The sequence below is a fragment of the Pelmatolapia mariae genome, linkage group LG3_W, assembly GCF_036321145.2.
Source record: "Pelmatolapia mariae isolate MD_Pm_ZW linkage group LG3_W, Pm_UMD_F_2, whole genome shotgun sequence".
Classification (NCBI taxonomy): Eukaryota; Metazoa; Chordata; class Actinopteri; order Cichliformes; family Cichlidae; genus Pelmatolapia; species Pelmatolapia mariae.
Genome location: NC_086229.1, coordinates 10260612 through 10277444, shown reverse-complemented (window position 1 = coordinate 10277444; position 16833 = coordinate 10260612). Strand labels below are relative to the sequence as shown.

The 16833-nt window shown below is 40.3% G+C and overlaps 1 protein-coding gene across 1 annotated transcript; it reads right to left on the bottom strand.

Moving 5' to 3' along the window:
* Nucleotides 1-8994: 8994 nt before the first annotated feature.
* Nucleotides 8995-16470, bottom strand: LOC134620509 (uncharacterized). Its single transcript, XM_063466706.1, has 4 exons — nt 15710-16470; nt 15456-15629; nt 12763-12918; nt 8995-11011 (listed from the first exon to the last, which is right to left on the bottom strand). The coding sequence occupies exons 1-4, from the start codon at nt 16468-16470 to the stop codon at nt 9187-9189; spliced, it is 2916 nt and encodes a 971-aa protein (XP_063322776.1). The 3' UTR covers nt 8995-9186.
* Nucleotides 16471-16833: the final 363 nt, after the last annotated feature.

Genomic DNA, 16833 nt, shown 5'->3' with positions numbered 1-16833 from the left:
GTGTTTGTGGTAGTGAGGCAGACTCAGTAGCATAAACACACTGAGCATAACCTGCTGTTCACAGTTTGCACTTTTATTCTCATGCCTGCACATTGTGAACCAGCTTTCTAGTACAGAAAACACAGAGTTAACCCTGAAGTTACCAGAATAAGCCAAAATCTTCTGGAGTTAAAACCTTTAATAGTTTAAAAATAAAGTTTTAACATTGAACACAGTTTGAAAACACGCCAGGTGTTTCCTGTTCATCTTCTGACTTTCGCTCATGTCTGGAACATCAGCAGCACGTCCTATAACAAACTATCACTTATGCAGGCACAAAATGCAGTTACAGCAAAATATGTCTAAACTCTTACCTACAAATGAGTCTATCTACTGTGTGTGTATGTATGTGTCAACCTCAAATGCACTCTGTTTCATCTCTCACCTCGCCTACTAAAGCTCACAACCTGACAGAGGCCACTCTCATATGTGCAACAATCTAACTAAAACTATGTATGTAATATATTTGAATAAATGCTTTTAATTAACTGCCACTACTTGAAGCTTGATACTAAGAATGTAAATGAGTAAAAGATAATAAAGAATAACACAATATAAGTGTTTTATAAGCATGTATGCAATCCTTCCATAGCTCTAGTCAAAACCACAATAGATTGGCTGGACATATCGCCAGCCAAAGCTTTTGACCTTCATTTAATAGACTGAGCCACAATTCTTTTATAGGCACAAAATGCAATGTGTATAAAATGATTACAGTTGCACGTGCAATGAAAGATTTTTATATGATAATTATAACACCTGAAATACAGATTTTAATGTAATATCAGCAGCTTCAATAAATGTTTTAATGAAATGATGATTAATACAATGATAAAGATGATGGTTATGAACAGTAGCAGTAAAATAATTTCCCTGATCACCACAGTCATTAAAGATTAGTTAAAGCAGGTAAGACATGCTCACATAGATGGGATGTAATGAGTTGGAGAAGTGATAGTCATACTGAAACTTTCATGTTTTTGAAAATCATCTCAAAACTGTGAGGAAGGAATAGAAGATTTAAGACGTTTAATAATCTGTGATTAGATCTGCTGGAAAAACTTTTTTGTTTTCTGAGTCCTGAACATGAATAAAGAAATAAATCACCTCTGTGCTTCCTTCGCTGACTTTCTTCCACTTTATTGATCTGGTTCCAGTCTAAGAAAACTTTAAGTTTTTGGACAACTTTTTAAAATCATAGTATGGATTTTAAAACAAGCAACTGACTGTACAAATGGTCCAGAGCACAGAATTAGCCACGGAGGAAGATGCATCTCTCACTGCTGTGCTGCTGATCATCTCAGAATCTAAAAGCTTCACCATGACAGAACCATCGACGCTCAATTCACTATTGTGCTAAACTGCATGCTGCTCTCTGGCAGCCAGGAACCAGATCCTGAATGAAGAACCTGCTGAGCACAGAAGTTTCATGACTGTGAACCAGAATATGGCTCTTTCCAAACCTCTTTCTCCTGTCAGTTCCAGGAATGCTGGTTTGAGCGCGGAGTCAATGAGGCCATTTACGTGAAAAGGGAAAGACCATCTCTGAATCGAGGAGGGGGCCTAAGGGTACATCTGTCACCATCTTACAATGCTGTGATTGCAGCCATTCCCCAACTCTCTGTGAATGGTACTCATGGCCATTGATCAGTGTTCTTTGATCAGTGTTCTTTGATCAATGGGTTTTGGTCAGTGATTGTTGATCAATGGTTATGAGAATTTGCATAATTATGATTAAGGAACTGACCTCACAGCCCATTGTTCCTTCAGTGGGCTGGTTTCAGTCATTATGCAAATGTACTGTTTATAAGATTGAAACCTGCAGTCAGCTGAGACTGAAGAAGTCACTTGGATGAGTTACGAAACGTTTCTCCCACAAAACGCTACGTCCAGATGAACAGAATCAACTTTTGGAGATTTACTTTCCTGCATGATTGAGAATTCATCAAGACAAATTTGCAGGTATAACTAAAGTAACCCTGAACCTTGATTCCAAGATTATTTCTTGACTTGAGGGTTTTATAATGTCAGCAAATCCTGGGAAAGCACAAGTGTACAATATGTAAAATAACCCAAACAACATTATCATCATATCATGATACCACCTGAGTAACTCCAAGCATCGCTTCTTGTTTCATCTTTTCTATAGTGCACTGAAACATTTACTCATTAAACTAATATACGGCTAGATGCATTTTCACTGACATTTCTGAATTTTACAGAGTAAGGAGTCATTGAAAAGTTTCACGACAGTTTTGGCATTACGTTCAACTTTGACGGTTAAGGATTAATCTAAAGGCATTTCAGGTTGTGGCAGCACCCATGGTCAGGCTTAAAATTATTTGCAGATTGCTGTGTACAGTGTGGGTGTTGTATAGAATTTTTGTCCTCAGGTTTGTTCAGGGTGGGAGCAGAAAGCCTCCACACATTAGCCTCTGATATGACTTCATCAAATTAGAGCCATATCAGGGTGTGGTGGAAGCCGCACCTTCAGACTGATGGTGTGAAGTGTTTCATGTTAGGGCAGCCTGCAGCAGTGTTGGGACTAATTAAGTAATGTGTTACAGTAACTACGTTATTATGTGGTAACGAGCACGGTAACTAGTTATTATGCCAAAATCAGGAACGCTAAAAATAAATGTTTGTTTCAGTTCTATGAAGCTTTGAGTATTTTGGATTAGTAGTACTGCTGTGTTTGTTGCATCATATTGCTGTAATTGTTTATATGCTTTATATATTCTGAGCTAAGTTGATCTATAGTGTTACATCATATTCTATAAGGATGTTATGTGTTTGTAGACTTTCTGCCCAGTTTGACCCATTTAGCAGAAGTCAGCCTGTTTAAGGCTCTGATATCTATTCTGTATGACTTAAAGCAGTTATGACACGGTCTGATTTTCTCACCCAATAAAGGAATATTTAATATATCAGTCTACTCTTCATTCTATCAGACACAGTTATCACAGCTCGTACATTTTCTTTTTACACATATATGTAAGCATTGAGCCAAATTTAGTAATGCCGACATATTAAAAGAACAATGTTTGTCTCTTATGTATAATACATCTGTATATACACTGTCAGAGATACTTTGAGTGAAGATTTAAGGTGATAGGAAATATATATATATATATATATATATATATATATATATATATATATATATATATATATATATATATATATATATATATATATATATAGATATATGTCTACAGATGGACCTTGTTTCTCTACTGGCAAAGAGAAACAAGGTCCTTCCTCCATTCAAACTTTGCTGCCATCAGTAATAATTCTTCAAATATAATCATCAGTGTTTGAGCAGTTATGATATCAGGGACAATCTAGACATGTGTGACAATACTGAACATGTCACATGACACACCTTAAACATCATGTGATCCACTCTCAGTCTGCACTTTCATTCATGACTTCATGAATTTATGATCAGTTCAGTGCTGAAATACTCAAACGCCTCTCTGACTCCTTCCTTCCTGCTCAAAGTTCCTCTTTTCTGACCTTGGTGTTTGTGACTGATGCTGATCGTCTCCGTGTGAAGGTAATGTTAGCATTGTGTAATGTTTCCTGGCTAACATCAGCTGTGTGCAGGATACATTTAGTTCATAATACACAGAAAAATCAGAGTAATTACCTGTAATAAATGTGAAAGATTCCTGCAGTGACAACCAGGCAGGACTGAAACACATCACAGCTGTCACCACGGTAACAGCAGTGTCCATCCACAGGTGAGGGGAGGAGCAAAAAGAGGGACTTTCACCATTTTATACTAAAAACACTCAACTAATGTTTCTAATATGAAACAAATAAGCCCACATTAATGTGAGCATTTATTAAATAATAATAATAATGATTTCCTCCTGATCTCATTTCCATAGCAGAGAAAACTGTGGTGTATATTGAGGTGGAGGGTGTGGTCTATGGCTCAGGTGTAGAGTGAGGGTGGGGTGCACCACAGCAGCATGCTGGGACTGCTGAGGGTGGAGGAGGGAGTGATGATGACATCAGAGCTGCAGCAGTCAGCAGCACAGAGACCAGTGAACACACAGTCTGTTCATCTTTGCATAGATACAATATATACACAATATTGAATGACAGAGACGCTGTGTGAGCTTCCACAGATACACTGACGTCAGCATCCAGAGTCCTCCTGCTGCTCCCCCCTCAGAGCCCCGTGATCAGCACCAACACATTCAGTTAGATGACAGAGTCCAGCTGCAGCTAGAATCAGCTCTGTGAACAACAGCACAGCGTCAGTGTTTCACACTCAGTGAAAGGAGGAAACAGCAGAAGAACACCATGTGTGCTACGTTTCCCAGGACACACTACAAACTGCACAAATACAGCACGTGGAAGGACCTGGAGCTGCATTTAAAGAGAAAAGACAGCGTGATGTCCTGTATGGACAGGTGGAAGGAACCAAGTCCTCAGCTGAAACACTCGTGTTTGTCCACAGACAGGAAACACAGCAGGAAACAAAGAAGCTCATGGATAACACACTTCCTGTCAGTCACAATGAGGCTGGAGCCAAACACAGAAAGGTGTTTTTGTCCAGATGAGCCCAGAGAAGAAACACGAGTGTTCACAGACATCAGAAGCTCAGAGAGGTGAAACATGAGGTTGGAGTCCTCGTCAGCATCCAGAAGAGCTGCTGTGAAACCCTGAGTACTCATGACAGACTCTGATGGCACAAACACATCATGATTCAAACATGAAGACAAACATGGAGCTCCTGATCCTCCTGCATGAGAACAAGCTGACATGAGCGCTGTGTCTGAGAGTGTCTCCCTGTCACAGTGACAAGAACACAGCTGCTGCTCACAGTCATTAAACTGACCTGAGGTCAGCTGCTAGCACGTCTCTGTGCTCCTTACATATGAACCATGTGACCTCACATCAGTGCTGTGGATGACTGTAGTCATAGAAGAGTAGAGCTGTAGCAGGTGGTGTGAGGAGGAGGAGGAGGTGGTGTATTCTAGTTAACGCAGTACTGAAACACTCCAGCAGAGGGCGCTGTTAAGTCCTTATTGTAACACAGTTACTGTGTGCAGTTATACTTCATACATAATCTGCACTTATTTCCATCAGACATGCTGTCAGTAAATGATTGTTTCTATTGATTCTACTTCCTGTTGACTAGTTTGATGACAGTGAAACAATCACAGCTGATTGTGTGATGATGTCACTGTTACATTCAGTGTGTGTGACATCATGTTAGTGCAGCTGATAACAGCCTGGTTCTGTTAGAAACACATGAACGTGTCCATAGATCAGTGTGTGTTTAACATGAGAGCTTCAGCCCTGCTGATGTGTTCAATAAAGACATGCAGGAAAACTGATGAGACTCTGAAATAACTCTTTATATTTATAATGTAACTCTGCATCAAAGGAACAACAAAGGATCCCAGACAGGTTTATGTCAACAAAGACCATGTTTCTGTGTTTCTAACAGTTTGACATTATTAGGAAACAGACTGCAGTGAACAGGATTTATAAAGAGCTTATATATAAAGATATGACAGCTGTTTGTTGATCACTCTGTGTTTGGACCTGATCAGTCCAGCTGTTTACTTGAAATATCTTCATTTACCTGTGACGTTATATTTATGTTCTTGTCTCTGTTGAAAAACACATTTTAATGTCCCTCAGATTTTTCTCCCAGATGAATAAATATAAAAATGACACAAACTGACTGCAGCTACTTTTTGTCCTTTCTGTCAGAAACCTTCATGTGACTCATGAGAGACACGTTTCAGCTGTTTGTGACAGATCAGAGGCCAACAAGTCATTTATAACACTTTCCATCATTGTTTAGCACAAACACATGTTGACACAGCAGCGGGGCCGCAGTGAGAGTCAGAGCCAGGAGATAAAAACTCCTGTTTGACCACAGCCTCACTTTGTTCCTGCAAACACTTCCTGTTGTTGACTGGGTGGAGTCAGGAAGCCAGCGAGGCCCTGCAGGACTGAGACTGCAGACTGGGACGTGCTCTGTGATGGAGATCAACAGCATCACTGACTGTTTCTGTGAGGACACCATCATCCCAGCAGGGCTGTTTCCCAACAACAAGCCTGGACCATCAGAGACCTGAAGATGCTGCTGATGATAGTTTCATGTTCATCAGGATCATTTTCTAAAGAGCTGATATTTAGACCATTTACTGCACTGGCTGCACATTCTGTCTACATTTCTCTGTATGTGCTGTGTTTGTCTTTCATATTTCTCCATATTGACACAAACAGTGAACAGCAGTAGATCTACTCTTCATCTGTTTTAGGCCCAGTGAAAGATCTGAAGCAGAAATGGTGTCATTAGGAGAAGAAGAACGGCGAGGAGGCAGCAGCTCTTAAAGATGAAACACAGCAACTTAGCCCTGAGCTCAGAGAGCTTCACATGAAAAAGCTCCTCAAGCAGATCATGTCAGAGGTTTGTCATCAACAGGAGGAACTGTTCATATCATAGAATGAAGGATGCTGTCAGCTGGATGAAGAAGGTTATTTAATGGCAAACGTTCACATTGAAGTCAAATTGTTGTGGTGTTGAACAGATTCACGGACTGATTGTCTCCAGAATGTTAGAAGAGCTTCAATGAATCATTAGAAACAACTTACAGCTGCACAGTTGTGTCAAACACATCTTTGTGTCATTTTTGTGTTTCTACATGTGACACACGTCTAAAACATGCACACAATTTGAACACAAACAGGGATCATTTGTTCCCACAGCCAGATGCTGAGAGCCATTTCCTTGTAGTCCTGTGTCTATATATATGTAGCATTAGATGTTATTGGAATGATTGTCAGCTTTGATAGTTTCATGTATGTTTAGCTGGACGGCTGTTTGATCCTCCACATGTTTAAAGGTGTCCAGTCCTGAGACACTGGGGGTGGAAACAGCTGTGATGTCATTGGACTGTCACAAAGACAGAAGTGCATGAAGTGAGCAGCCAAGGAGCCGCTGATGTTTTGGATTCAACAGCATTTGAAAGGTTGACACAGACACATTTGCACATAGAAAGCTGAATTTGTCATATGCCACAGTGAACTCACTGTTCAGTGTTTTTCAGGAAGCTTCTTAACTGCCTCTGCTGCCAAACAAGCAGCTGATGTCCTTGAGAAGAAGCTGAAGAAGTCTTCAACAACAAATACAGGAAGTGGACTTTCAAATACTAGATTCACTTTAGACTCACACAAGAAATGACTCAACTAGCTGTGTTTGATTGACTCCTTTGACTCTATGAAAGCTCAGTGTGTGTCTGTACACAGACTGTTGTCTTGGACTATTATTCAGTTGTTTTCAAATGTCTGCATCTCGGTGTAGATGAGGCTGGGGGTCATGGGAGGCCACCATAGCAGTCTCTTCAACATCATGACATCATCATAAATGCTGCTGGACTGTCTGATGGGCTGACGGTGAAAAAGCCGTCGGGAAGGAAACAGAAGACATTTCAGAGGCTGCAGCAGATTTCTTTGATTTGGGGCCTTTTTCAGCTTTATTGGACAGAGCAGTGAAGATAAGTGACAGCAAAGCAGAGGGAGAGAGAAAGGGGGCGTGGTCAGAATCAAAGCCAGGCCAGCTGCTCTCCACCTCGTGGCACATGGTCACCTGCTCATCCTAGTGAGCTCCACCAGCAGCCCTTTCACACAGTTTACACTGTCAAACACTGTGTGTGGACCTCAGCTAACAATAGGCTACATTTAAGTCTGGACTACATGCTTTTATATTGAGGCAGATTTTTACCTGTTTTTATTCCATCAGCAGCTCAACATCATGAGCAGCTTTGACATAAAGACATCAAACTCAAGCTGACTTTAAACTGGATCTACTTTTAATACAGGGGCTCAAAAACAACCAACATCTTTATTATATATCAGGACAGAAAGTCATCTCAAATGGAAAACAGCTTTATTTGGAATAATCAGCACTATCAACTGGTTTGGGACCAGTTTCATGTCTTTCCAGCTTCTCCAACAAAGTTCCTGTAAAATCAGCATCTTTATTGGTTTGATAGTGATTGATTATTCAGTCCCAATCTGCTGTCATCTAAAGAACAAAATGATGTTTCTATGAGTCAAAAAGCTCCAGATTTGCTGAGTGTGTGTGTGAGAGCTGCTCGCAATAAATTGAAAGTGTTTGAAGAACAAAGAGAAACAGATAAAATCAGCTGAGTCATAATGAGAGGAGCAGCAGAATAAAGCTCACACTGACAACATTAGAACAACGTGACAGAAACACATGTATTTGTGGAGAACAGAGTGTTTTGGAGCTGTTCTCACACACTGTTGTACTGATCACTAAACAGCAGGGGGCGTCCTCACTACATTTACAGCACAGCTGGCAGCTCAGACCAACTCTGCTCTGCATAATAACTCACTGTGGGGTTTATGTAGTAATATTTGTCATGAGCTGTTACATAAGTACAAATATCTGTGTGAAATACATGCATATTAATAAAGAAAAAGCAATAATTCAAAGTATTTTTTACAAATGAGAAGTTATATATTTGTTTCCATAACTGGATAAAATATGAAAGCATACATAATGTTCTCGTCTAAGAAGGAGGCCCTCATGTCCACATGAAAAATCAGTTAACTATCAGCTGCCATAAAAATACAAAATAATATTACCACATGATTAAAAGCTCTGTACATGAGACCTTTGAAGGAAAGGTCATCGTGTTTCACTGATCAATCATTTTCATGTTATGTTTAAATTATATAAATTCATTTCTCACATATTTGGGGGATTTAAAAAAAAAAAAAAAATTTTCCTGAGATGAAAATAATTTTGGAAGTAATGAACTTTTTTCTGCAGGCATCACCAAAGCAGATGGAGCCACATGTTGTATTTGGTACTGATTTGATGTCAGATGCATAAAACACTGAGGACCAAAAAATTCCAAACTGTCTGCTCTCTAAGTAGAGATGTCAGTGCTGATCAATAATCAATAAGTAATTCATTTCTAATAGGCTTTTTTTTTAAAGTAATATGCCATCTGTAAGCAAAAACAAAAACCCACGTGGTGTACATCTGAATATGTAGCATAGAGCAGTATCAAGGTGGAAAAGCCATCTACACAGCTTCCTGATGCTTCTTTACATGTTTCATTTATACCAAGATCTCCCAATTTATTTGATCAGTGATGCTGTTTGAGTAAACTTGTACCAATGTGCTGCTTTTTTGGTTTTTTCATCCACTCTGCTTCTCATCTCCTCCAGTTTCTGGACCTTTTCTGTGTCTCCTTTCTGCTTCATCTTCTCAATCAGGAAGTCCAAGTGGACAATAGTGGACGCTGAATCAGGAGCGATCTGCTCCAGTCTGACAACATGTTGGTAGGACTCATCCAGGAACTGGGACTTCTCTGCTGTCAGCTGTTTCATTTCCTTTTCGAGATTTTCTAACAGGGTACACTCCTTCTCTTTTTCTTTTTGATACTTTTCATATTTCTGCTGCATTCCTTGTTTGTTCAGTGATGAATCAGCTGCTGTTTTCTTTGTTTCATTCACTTCCCCTGTACGAGTTTTTAACTGTCTGGCTTTAATCTCACGTTCTGACACATTCTTTTCATACTGCTTTTTCATTTGTTCATCAGTCTTTGTTACTCTCCTTGTCTTGGTCACATATTTCCACTTTTCTTTCACATGATTTGATGCAGGACACTTGTTGGTACAAACAGTGCAGCGACCTCCTTTCATGACCTCACAGCGTTCAGGTTTCCAGGCCATTGTGCATCCAGGATAGTGACAGTTCTCCTCACAGACTGTACAGCAGACAGCTGCTTCATAAAAAACTAAACCCCACATCCCACCATCAATATCTTCTTTAACTTTATATGCCTCATCAACTTCTACAGTGAACTTCTCATCCTTCTTCATCTCTTCCTCAAGTTTTTTTATAATTTCTTGGAGTTTTAGAGCTTCTTCTCCATCTCTATTCAGAGTTTCTTGTCTCTTTTTTGCCATTTCAATCTGTTTTTCTGCTTCTATCTTTTTTGCTTCTTGGATCTTTAGAGCTTCTCTGATCTCAGCAACTTCTGTCTGTTTCATTTCAATAAACTCCATTCTCTCTTTTAGGTTTTGGATGCAGGCTTTCAGTCTGATTCGTTCATTTAACACTTCACCTGTTTTCATTAGTTTTTGAGGATTAGATTTTCCCATGAAGTCTGTCAATTGATTCATGTTTTCCTGTGTGAGTTCCCATAAATGTTTTGAAAACTTATTTTCTTCTGTTCGGTCTTCATACTGTGAGTTATTAAATAGGAAGTAAACTGGCTGATTCTTCTCATTTTTGGCACATTTAATTTTTGCATCTTCAAGAGCTTTAAAAGCATTTTCAGGTCTGCTTCCATCTGAGTGTGTGATCAGAGCTACAGTGTTTTTCTCCATGATTTTTCCAAACAGAGACATCACTGAATCAAAGACGTACATCAGTCGGTCACTCAGTCGATTATCACTCGCCTTCATGACCAAACCCGCTGCATGAACTTCATGGACTCCATCATCTGATCCAAACAAGTCCAATAATCTTTCACTGATGATGTCATCATGTTCGATCCCTCTGGTATTTCCATAACCAGGAGTATCGATGATGGTCAGAGAGTAGGGCAGAGTTTTATCTTCAAAACCAAAGATCTCGTACACGATCACATCTGATGTCTGACTTTCTGTCTGACTTCTGTCCTCCTCCTCTATGATCTGAAACCAGACTCCATCCTCCCACTTCACTCCCATGGTGTAGTTGAGCAGAGCGTTGATCAGTGTAGATTTTCCTGCTCCTGTTTCTCCCACAAGTAAGATGGTTTTATTTGTCTTCCCTGGATTTTTTTCTCCAACAGTCATTCTCGTCAGAGTTCCAAACTTCTGTTTCTTTGGTCTGAGCTGGTAGACAGCAGGAGGTCCTGAACTGATCAGCACACTTGTGGAGATGATGTCTTTCAGTGAGATATTACTTGTCCTGGAGAAAAAGGAGAGTTTCAATCAGAGGGCAGAGTGAGTACAGAACTCTTTATGAGTACTGATATCTGTAGTGATGCAGCTGCTGTACAGCTCAGACTTTTTACAAACACTGTGACGTTATAAATGAAATAAACCTGCAGACACAAACACGGTGACAAAAACTGAACATTTATGTGATCAAAATGCAGAAATTAGATGAGGTCATTTTCTCCGTCTGTTAGAAATCAATAATTAATTAATTTTAGGTCACACCTTTGTTTCACAGGAAAGTGAGTCAGAGATCAATCAGCTTCACTGTCTACTCATTCAAAGAGAAACTAATATTCAAACATTGATTTATTACTTTTAACACCAATGAACATCTTTTCACCATGATGTTCATGATGTAAAACTAAAATAATACATATTAACTCAAGAAAACAAAATTTTCTGTTGCTTAACTAAGAAATATTTTTGGTGCAGTGATTTTTTGCATACAGGTATAACAGAATAGCTTTAGTGTTTTTTTTTTAAACTTCGGTATGAACTTATACAAAATGCAGCAAGATATTTAAAAAACAACAGTTTTATTGATTATAAAATACATAATATCGGATTCATATCAGTAATTGCAGTAATCTAAATTTATAATATTGGTGTCGGACATAATAAAGTGGTATCGTGCCATCTCTAGTCAAGATTATTGTGGACTTCAGGAAGCACACAGCCCCACTTCCCCCAATCATCCTGACTGACATCCTCATCACCACTGTGGACTCATTCCGCTTCCTGGGTACCACCATCACCCAGGACCTGAAGTGGGAGCCCACCATCACCTCTACACTGCAGTCATCGAATCCATCCTCACCTCCTCCATCAGGGACAAACAGAGACTACAGCGTGTTGTGCGCTCTGCTGAGAAGGTGATTGGCTGCAGACTCCCATCTCTGCAGGACCTGTACACCTCCAGGACACTGGGGCGTGCAGCTCGGACCACAGCTGACTCTTCTCACCCTGGACACTGTCTGTTTGACCTGCTCCCCTCAGGCAGGAGGCTCCGGTCCATTCGCACCAGAACCTCTCCCCATAAGAACAGTTTCTTCCCCTCTACTGTTGGACTCATGAACAATAACCATATGACTGTTCCCACCACAAACACATGACCCTACACTGTGTTCACTGCATCTGTTCCATTTTTGCACTGATCATCACCTGCATTCAAGTATATATCTATCTGCTTAGCACATTTAATTTTAATTTTTATGTTTATTTAAGTGTTCTCTTACAGTATGTTTGCACTAAGTACCGCAGCAATTTCCTAATGTTGTAAACCTGCTCAACATTTGGCAATAAAACCCTTTCTGATTCTGATTCTGAACAGATTGAAGTTCCCTGGTGCAATGAAAACACTCTATGGATGTGTGGCTTAGAATTCAGTGATGGTCTGATAAAGAACGCTCAAGGCCCCTGTTGTGTTTGCCTGAGGGGATGTGGACAGCCATGATGATAAGTGGTAAATTTCTTCGGCAAGTCAAAGAGTCTCCATTTAACAGTGAGCAGCTCTGTGTCAGGAGACACTGACATCTGAATGAAAGGTTGACTGTGCAACAAAAATGGAAAAAGAATTACTGGGTAACTGTGGCAGGTTTCTTCAGGCATGCTAAGTGTTGGCTGAGGAGAAAATAATGGAAAGTGTTCAAAGTGTCTCCTGTGACTTTGATGGAGACTGCAGGATGATTTACAAAAACCTTCAACGGATCTATATCTTACCTGACAGTGGTCTTTGTAGAGCTTTCACACAGCTTCTTTCCTGACTCTCCCAGATTGTTGTGTCTCAGGTCGAGCTCTGTCAGATGGCAGGATGGGGAGCTGAGAACTGAGGACAGGTAACCACAGCTTTTCTCTGACAGGTTACAGCCACTCAGTCTTTAATAGAGAAACAGAAGAAGAAATGTAATAACACCACAGTAATCACACGCACACACAGACACACACACACAGAGCAGACTGAGGACTTAAAGATGTTCCGATCCTCATCACACATCAGCATAGATGGAATGTAAATGTGATATATTTAATCTAAGGAGCTTGGGAAAAAAAGGGAGCGTTTGGACTTTTCACCTCTCATCCGAGAAGCTTCTTCATTTCTAACGTCAAATGGTGGAGAGTCCCAGATTTAAACCCAGTGGGAGTTTCCCCCCAAAGAGGGAAAAAGAACCCCCTGATGATCCTCTACCTAATCACATGAGCCAAGGTGTGAAAGCGGGTGTGGGTCCCAATCAGCCTGGGCCATCTGACCTCAGGAAATCATATGATAGGGTGGGGCCAGGTTTCACAATGAGCTCACATTTCAGTTTAATCGATTTTCTGTTTGACGTTTATTCAGCTGTGTAAAAACTATAACTTTAATTATAACCGATTTACTCAGGAACAAATAAAACACTGATAAAAGCCAAACAATAACATTTTTAAGTTATCTAAGTGACTTATATATCATGTTAAACCTGATTAGCGAAAGACCGCGGTGGGTTTGAAAATGATGTGCCGAGAGTTCTCGCCCCGGCTAGCTATCGAGCTGGTGGGTAAAAGATGTCTCTGAAAATGTTGGAGCATGTTTACAAATATTTGATGTCTTGATAAACCGAGCAGATATTTCAAGTTTAAACAGCTACATTCTCGCCTGAAAATATGTTAAAAGTGTATTTTGTGACCCAGAAAGAATAATTAGAGTGACATTAAAACTAAGTAGCTGCTGCCATTGTTGGAAACTGGAATTGGCTGGGTAATGCTATGAATTCTGGGATAGGTTAGGCGACCAAGGTTTACACCCAACCGATCCTTTAAATCTGGGGAAATGAAGAGTGCATTTGTTGGCCGCATTTGGAGGAGTCTTCGAATTATGACAGCCTTTCTCAAATTGCTGTAATGCAATCGGCCTACAAATGCGGCCTCCGAAGGAAGTAGTCACCGGATTTTGGACACAATTTGTCTTTCGGGATCTTACAAAGCTTTAAACGACGCAACAACTATTAAATAAGTCGTCAATGATTTTGATAGTTAATGTAATCATGACTAGTAGACTAATCGTGGCAGCCCTACTCACAAGCTCATGTTTTTAACCTGTGCAACACTGGTAACTATCTCAGTTAGTAGCTGGTAATGGTGTTTGGGCTGATGCAAAGCAGAGTCAGTAAAGATATCTCTTGGCTGGCCAGCGAACGCCTTAGTGTTTTCCTGGACAAGCTACAGGAGGTGGCTGGGGAGAGGGAGGTCTGGGCTTCTCTGCTTGGGCTGCTGCACCGGATAAGCAGAAGAAGATGGATGGATGGGTTATAATAGCATTTATATAACAACGTGTGGAAGGTGTAAAGAATGTGGGGAAATTTTTTATGGCTTAAATATATAAAAACATTAACATTATTTATAATAAAATTAACTCTAACCATTAAATATGTTTTCTATTTTGTGGATTTTAAAAAAACATTCCATTGTAGTAAAACCTCTGAATGAGTCCTAACTAGGGCTGGGCCATATCATACTGTTCATGATAATACCGGTATAATGTCGGGCAACGAAAGAAAATGAAATATCGCGATAGATTATGGGTAAAACGCGCATGGGCAGTGCCTTTGTTTTCATATGCACATGGCGGAAAGAGCGTGCCAGCGACGGAGAATGAGAAGGGCGAAAGTGGATCGTTGAATGAAACAGATGAACCAGAACTGGTTTGTAAAAATGCTGCAACTTCACTGGTGTGGAACTGGTTTAGCTTTCATCCGTCAGATACACGACAAAGCACTATTTTTGGTAGAGCGTGCTAGCAGGCCGTCGTTATTACCGTGTTTTTTTGGAAAATACGGTACACTTAAAATCAATCCTTTGATTTTTCTGAAACTCAACAGTGCCCCTTATAATCCCGTGTGCCTTATGTATGAATTCTGGTTGTGTTTACTGACCTCGAAACGATTTTATGTGGTACACGGCGCTCGAAAATCTGTCAAATGTGTTAGTCCGACTTTGCTAAGCTACGAAGCCGGACCGCTTGATGGATTGTCGGAGCATTACGGCTATCGTAGGCAGGAGCCTCGCGGAGTGATATGTACTGTGCTTCAACATAATATTACCGTAATGTGTGTGTTTAACCTCTTTTTAAGTTTTGTGGATATTATACACGGTTATGCTGAGGATATGTCGGCCAATTTCCACTGGAAATGCCTTTTTTTTAAACTGTCAGCAAGGAATTTGCATTTGCACTGTTAAATTTTTATATAACTTTAATGCACATAAAAAAAAGATGTTTGTTTAAGTGAAAATACACTGATTTTTTTGCACTAATAAAGTTGTGGAGTTGTAAAGTATTTTGTCTAGTGTCAATTATATTGTCAGTTATATCGTTATATCAAATTTTCAAATGTATATCGTGATAAATATTTGGGGTCATATCCCCCTGCTCTAGTCCTAACCTGACAGTTTGCAGTTTACAGTGTGGATTATTCAGTAGAGAAGAAATCAGCTTCACTTCTGAATCCGGCAGCTTGTTGTTACTCAGGTCCAGCTCTGTCACACTGGAGGACTTTGAGCCAAGAAGTGAACACAGAGCTTCAAAGCTTCTCTCTGAGAGATTACAGCCATTCAGCCTGGGAATAAAAAAGACAAACTGTAAAACCGATTTATTTTTCTTTCCTGAAAGAAACAACAGTATAATAATTCCACTCACAGAGCTTTGTTGGAGGCTTCAACCACTGGTAGCAGCCCTAGAAAAGCCTTTTCTGAAGCAGAGTATTTCTTCAAGTCAAACACATTCAGATCTTTTTGTGATGACAGTATGATGAAGGCCAGGGCTGACCACTGAGCAGGAGAAAGATCATCTAAGACTGTTCCTGATTTCAGGAACTGCTGGATCTCCTCCACTAGAGAACCATCTTTCAGCTCATTCAGACACAGGAACAAGCTGATTCTTCTCTCAGGAGATGGATTTTCTCTGACCTTCTTCCTCACATAGTCTACTGTTAGCTTAATGGTCCGTGAGTTACTTCCTGTCTGTGTCAGCAGGTCTTGTAATGGAGGTTTGTTGGTCTGCAGTGAAAGGCCCAGAAGGAAGTGGAGGAACAAGTCAAAGTGTCCATCCAGACTCTGTACAGCTTTGTCAACAATGTTGATGTAGATCTCTGGTAGACGTGTTTGGCTAAAAGGATTTCCAGTTCTCCTCACACAATCCTGTGATTTAGCCTCCATGTTTTTGATGTGAGAGTCTAGGACCATAAAAAGTGCAGCCAAAAACTCCACTACACTCCGATGGACAAAGCTGAACACTTTGTTCCCATCCTTCCTGCACTGATGTTCCTCTTTAAAGAGGCATGAGAACATCTTTGGATACACAGAGACTCCAGTGAAAGTGTTTTTGTCGTCTGTTATTTCTTCTTCACTGAACATCAGGCTGTCTTTCTGCAGCTGGTTAAAAGCCAGTTTTATAATCATCTTAGTGAACTGGATGCTTTTTTCTAAACCGTACCTTGGTTTTAAATGTTTCATCTGGACATTCAGGAGTTTCATGTAAACCTCAGTCAGGGTCTTGGGCAGCTGTCCTCCCTCTCTGGTTTCCAGCACATCCTCCAGAACTGTAGCAGTGATCCAGCAGAAGACTGGGATGTGGCACATGATGTGGAGGCTTCGTGATGTCTTGATGTGGGAGATGATCCTGCTGGCCTGCTCCTCATCTCTGAATCTCTTCCTGAAGTATTCCTCCTTCTGTGGGTCAGTGAACCCTCTGACCTCTGTCACTATATCTATAAAATCAGGAGGGATCTGATTGGCTGCTGCAGGTCGTGTGGTTATCCAGAG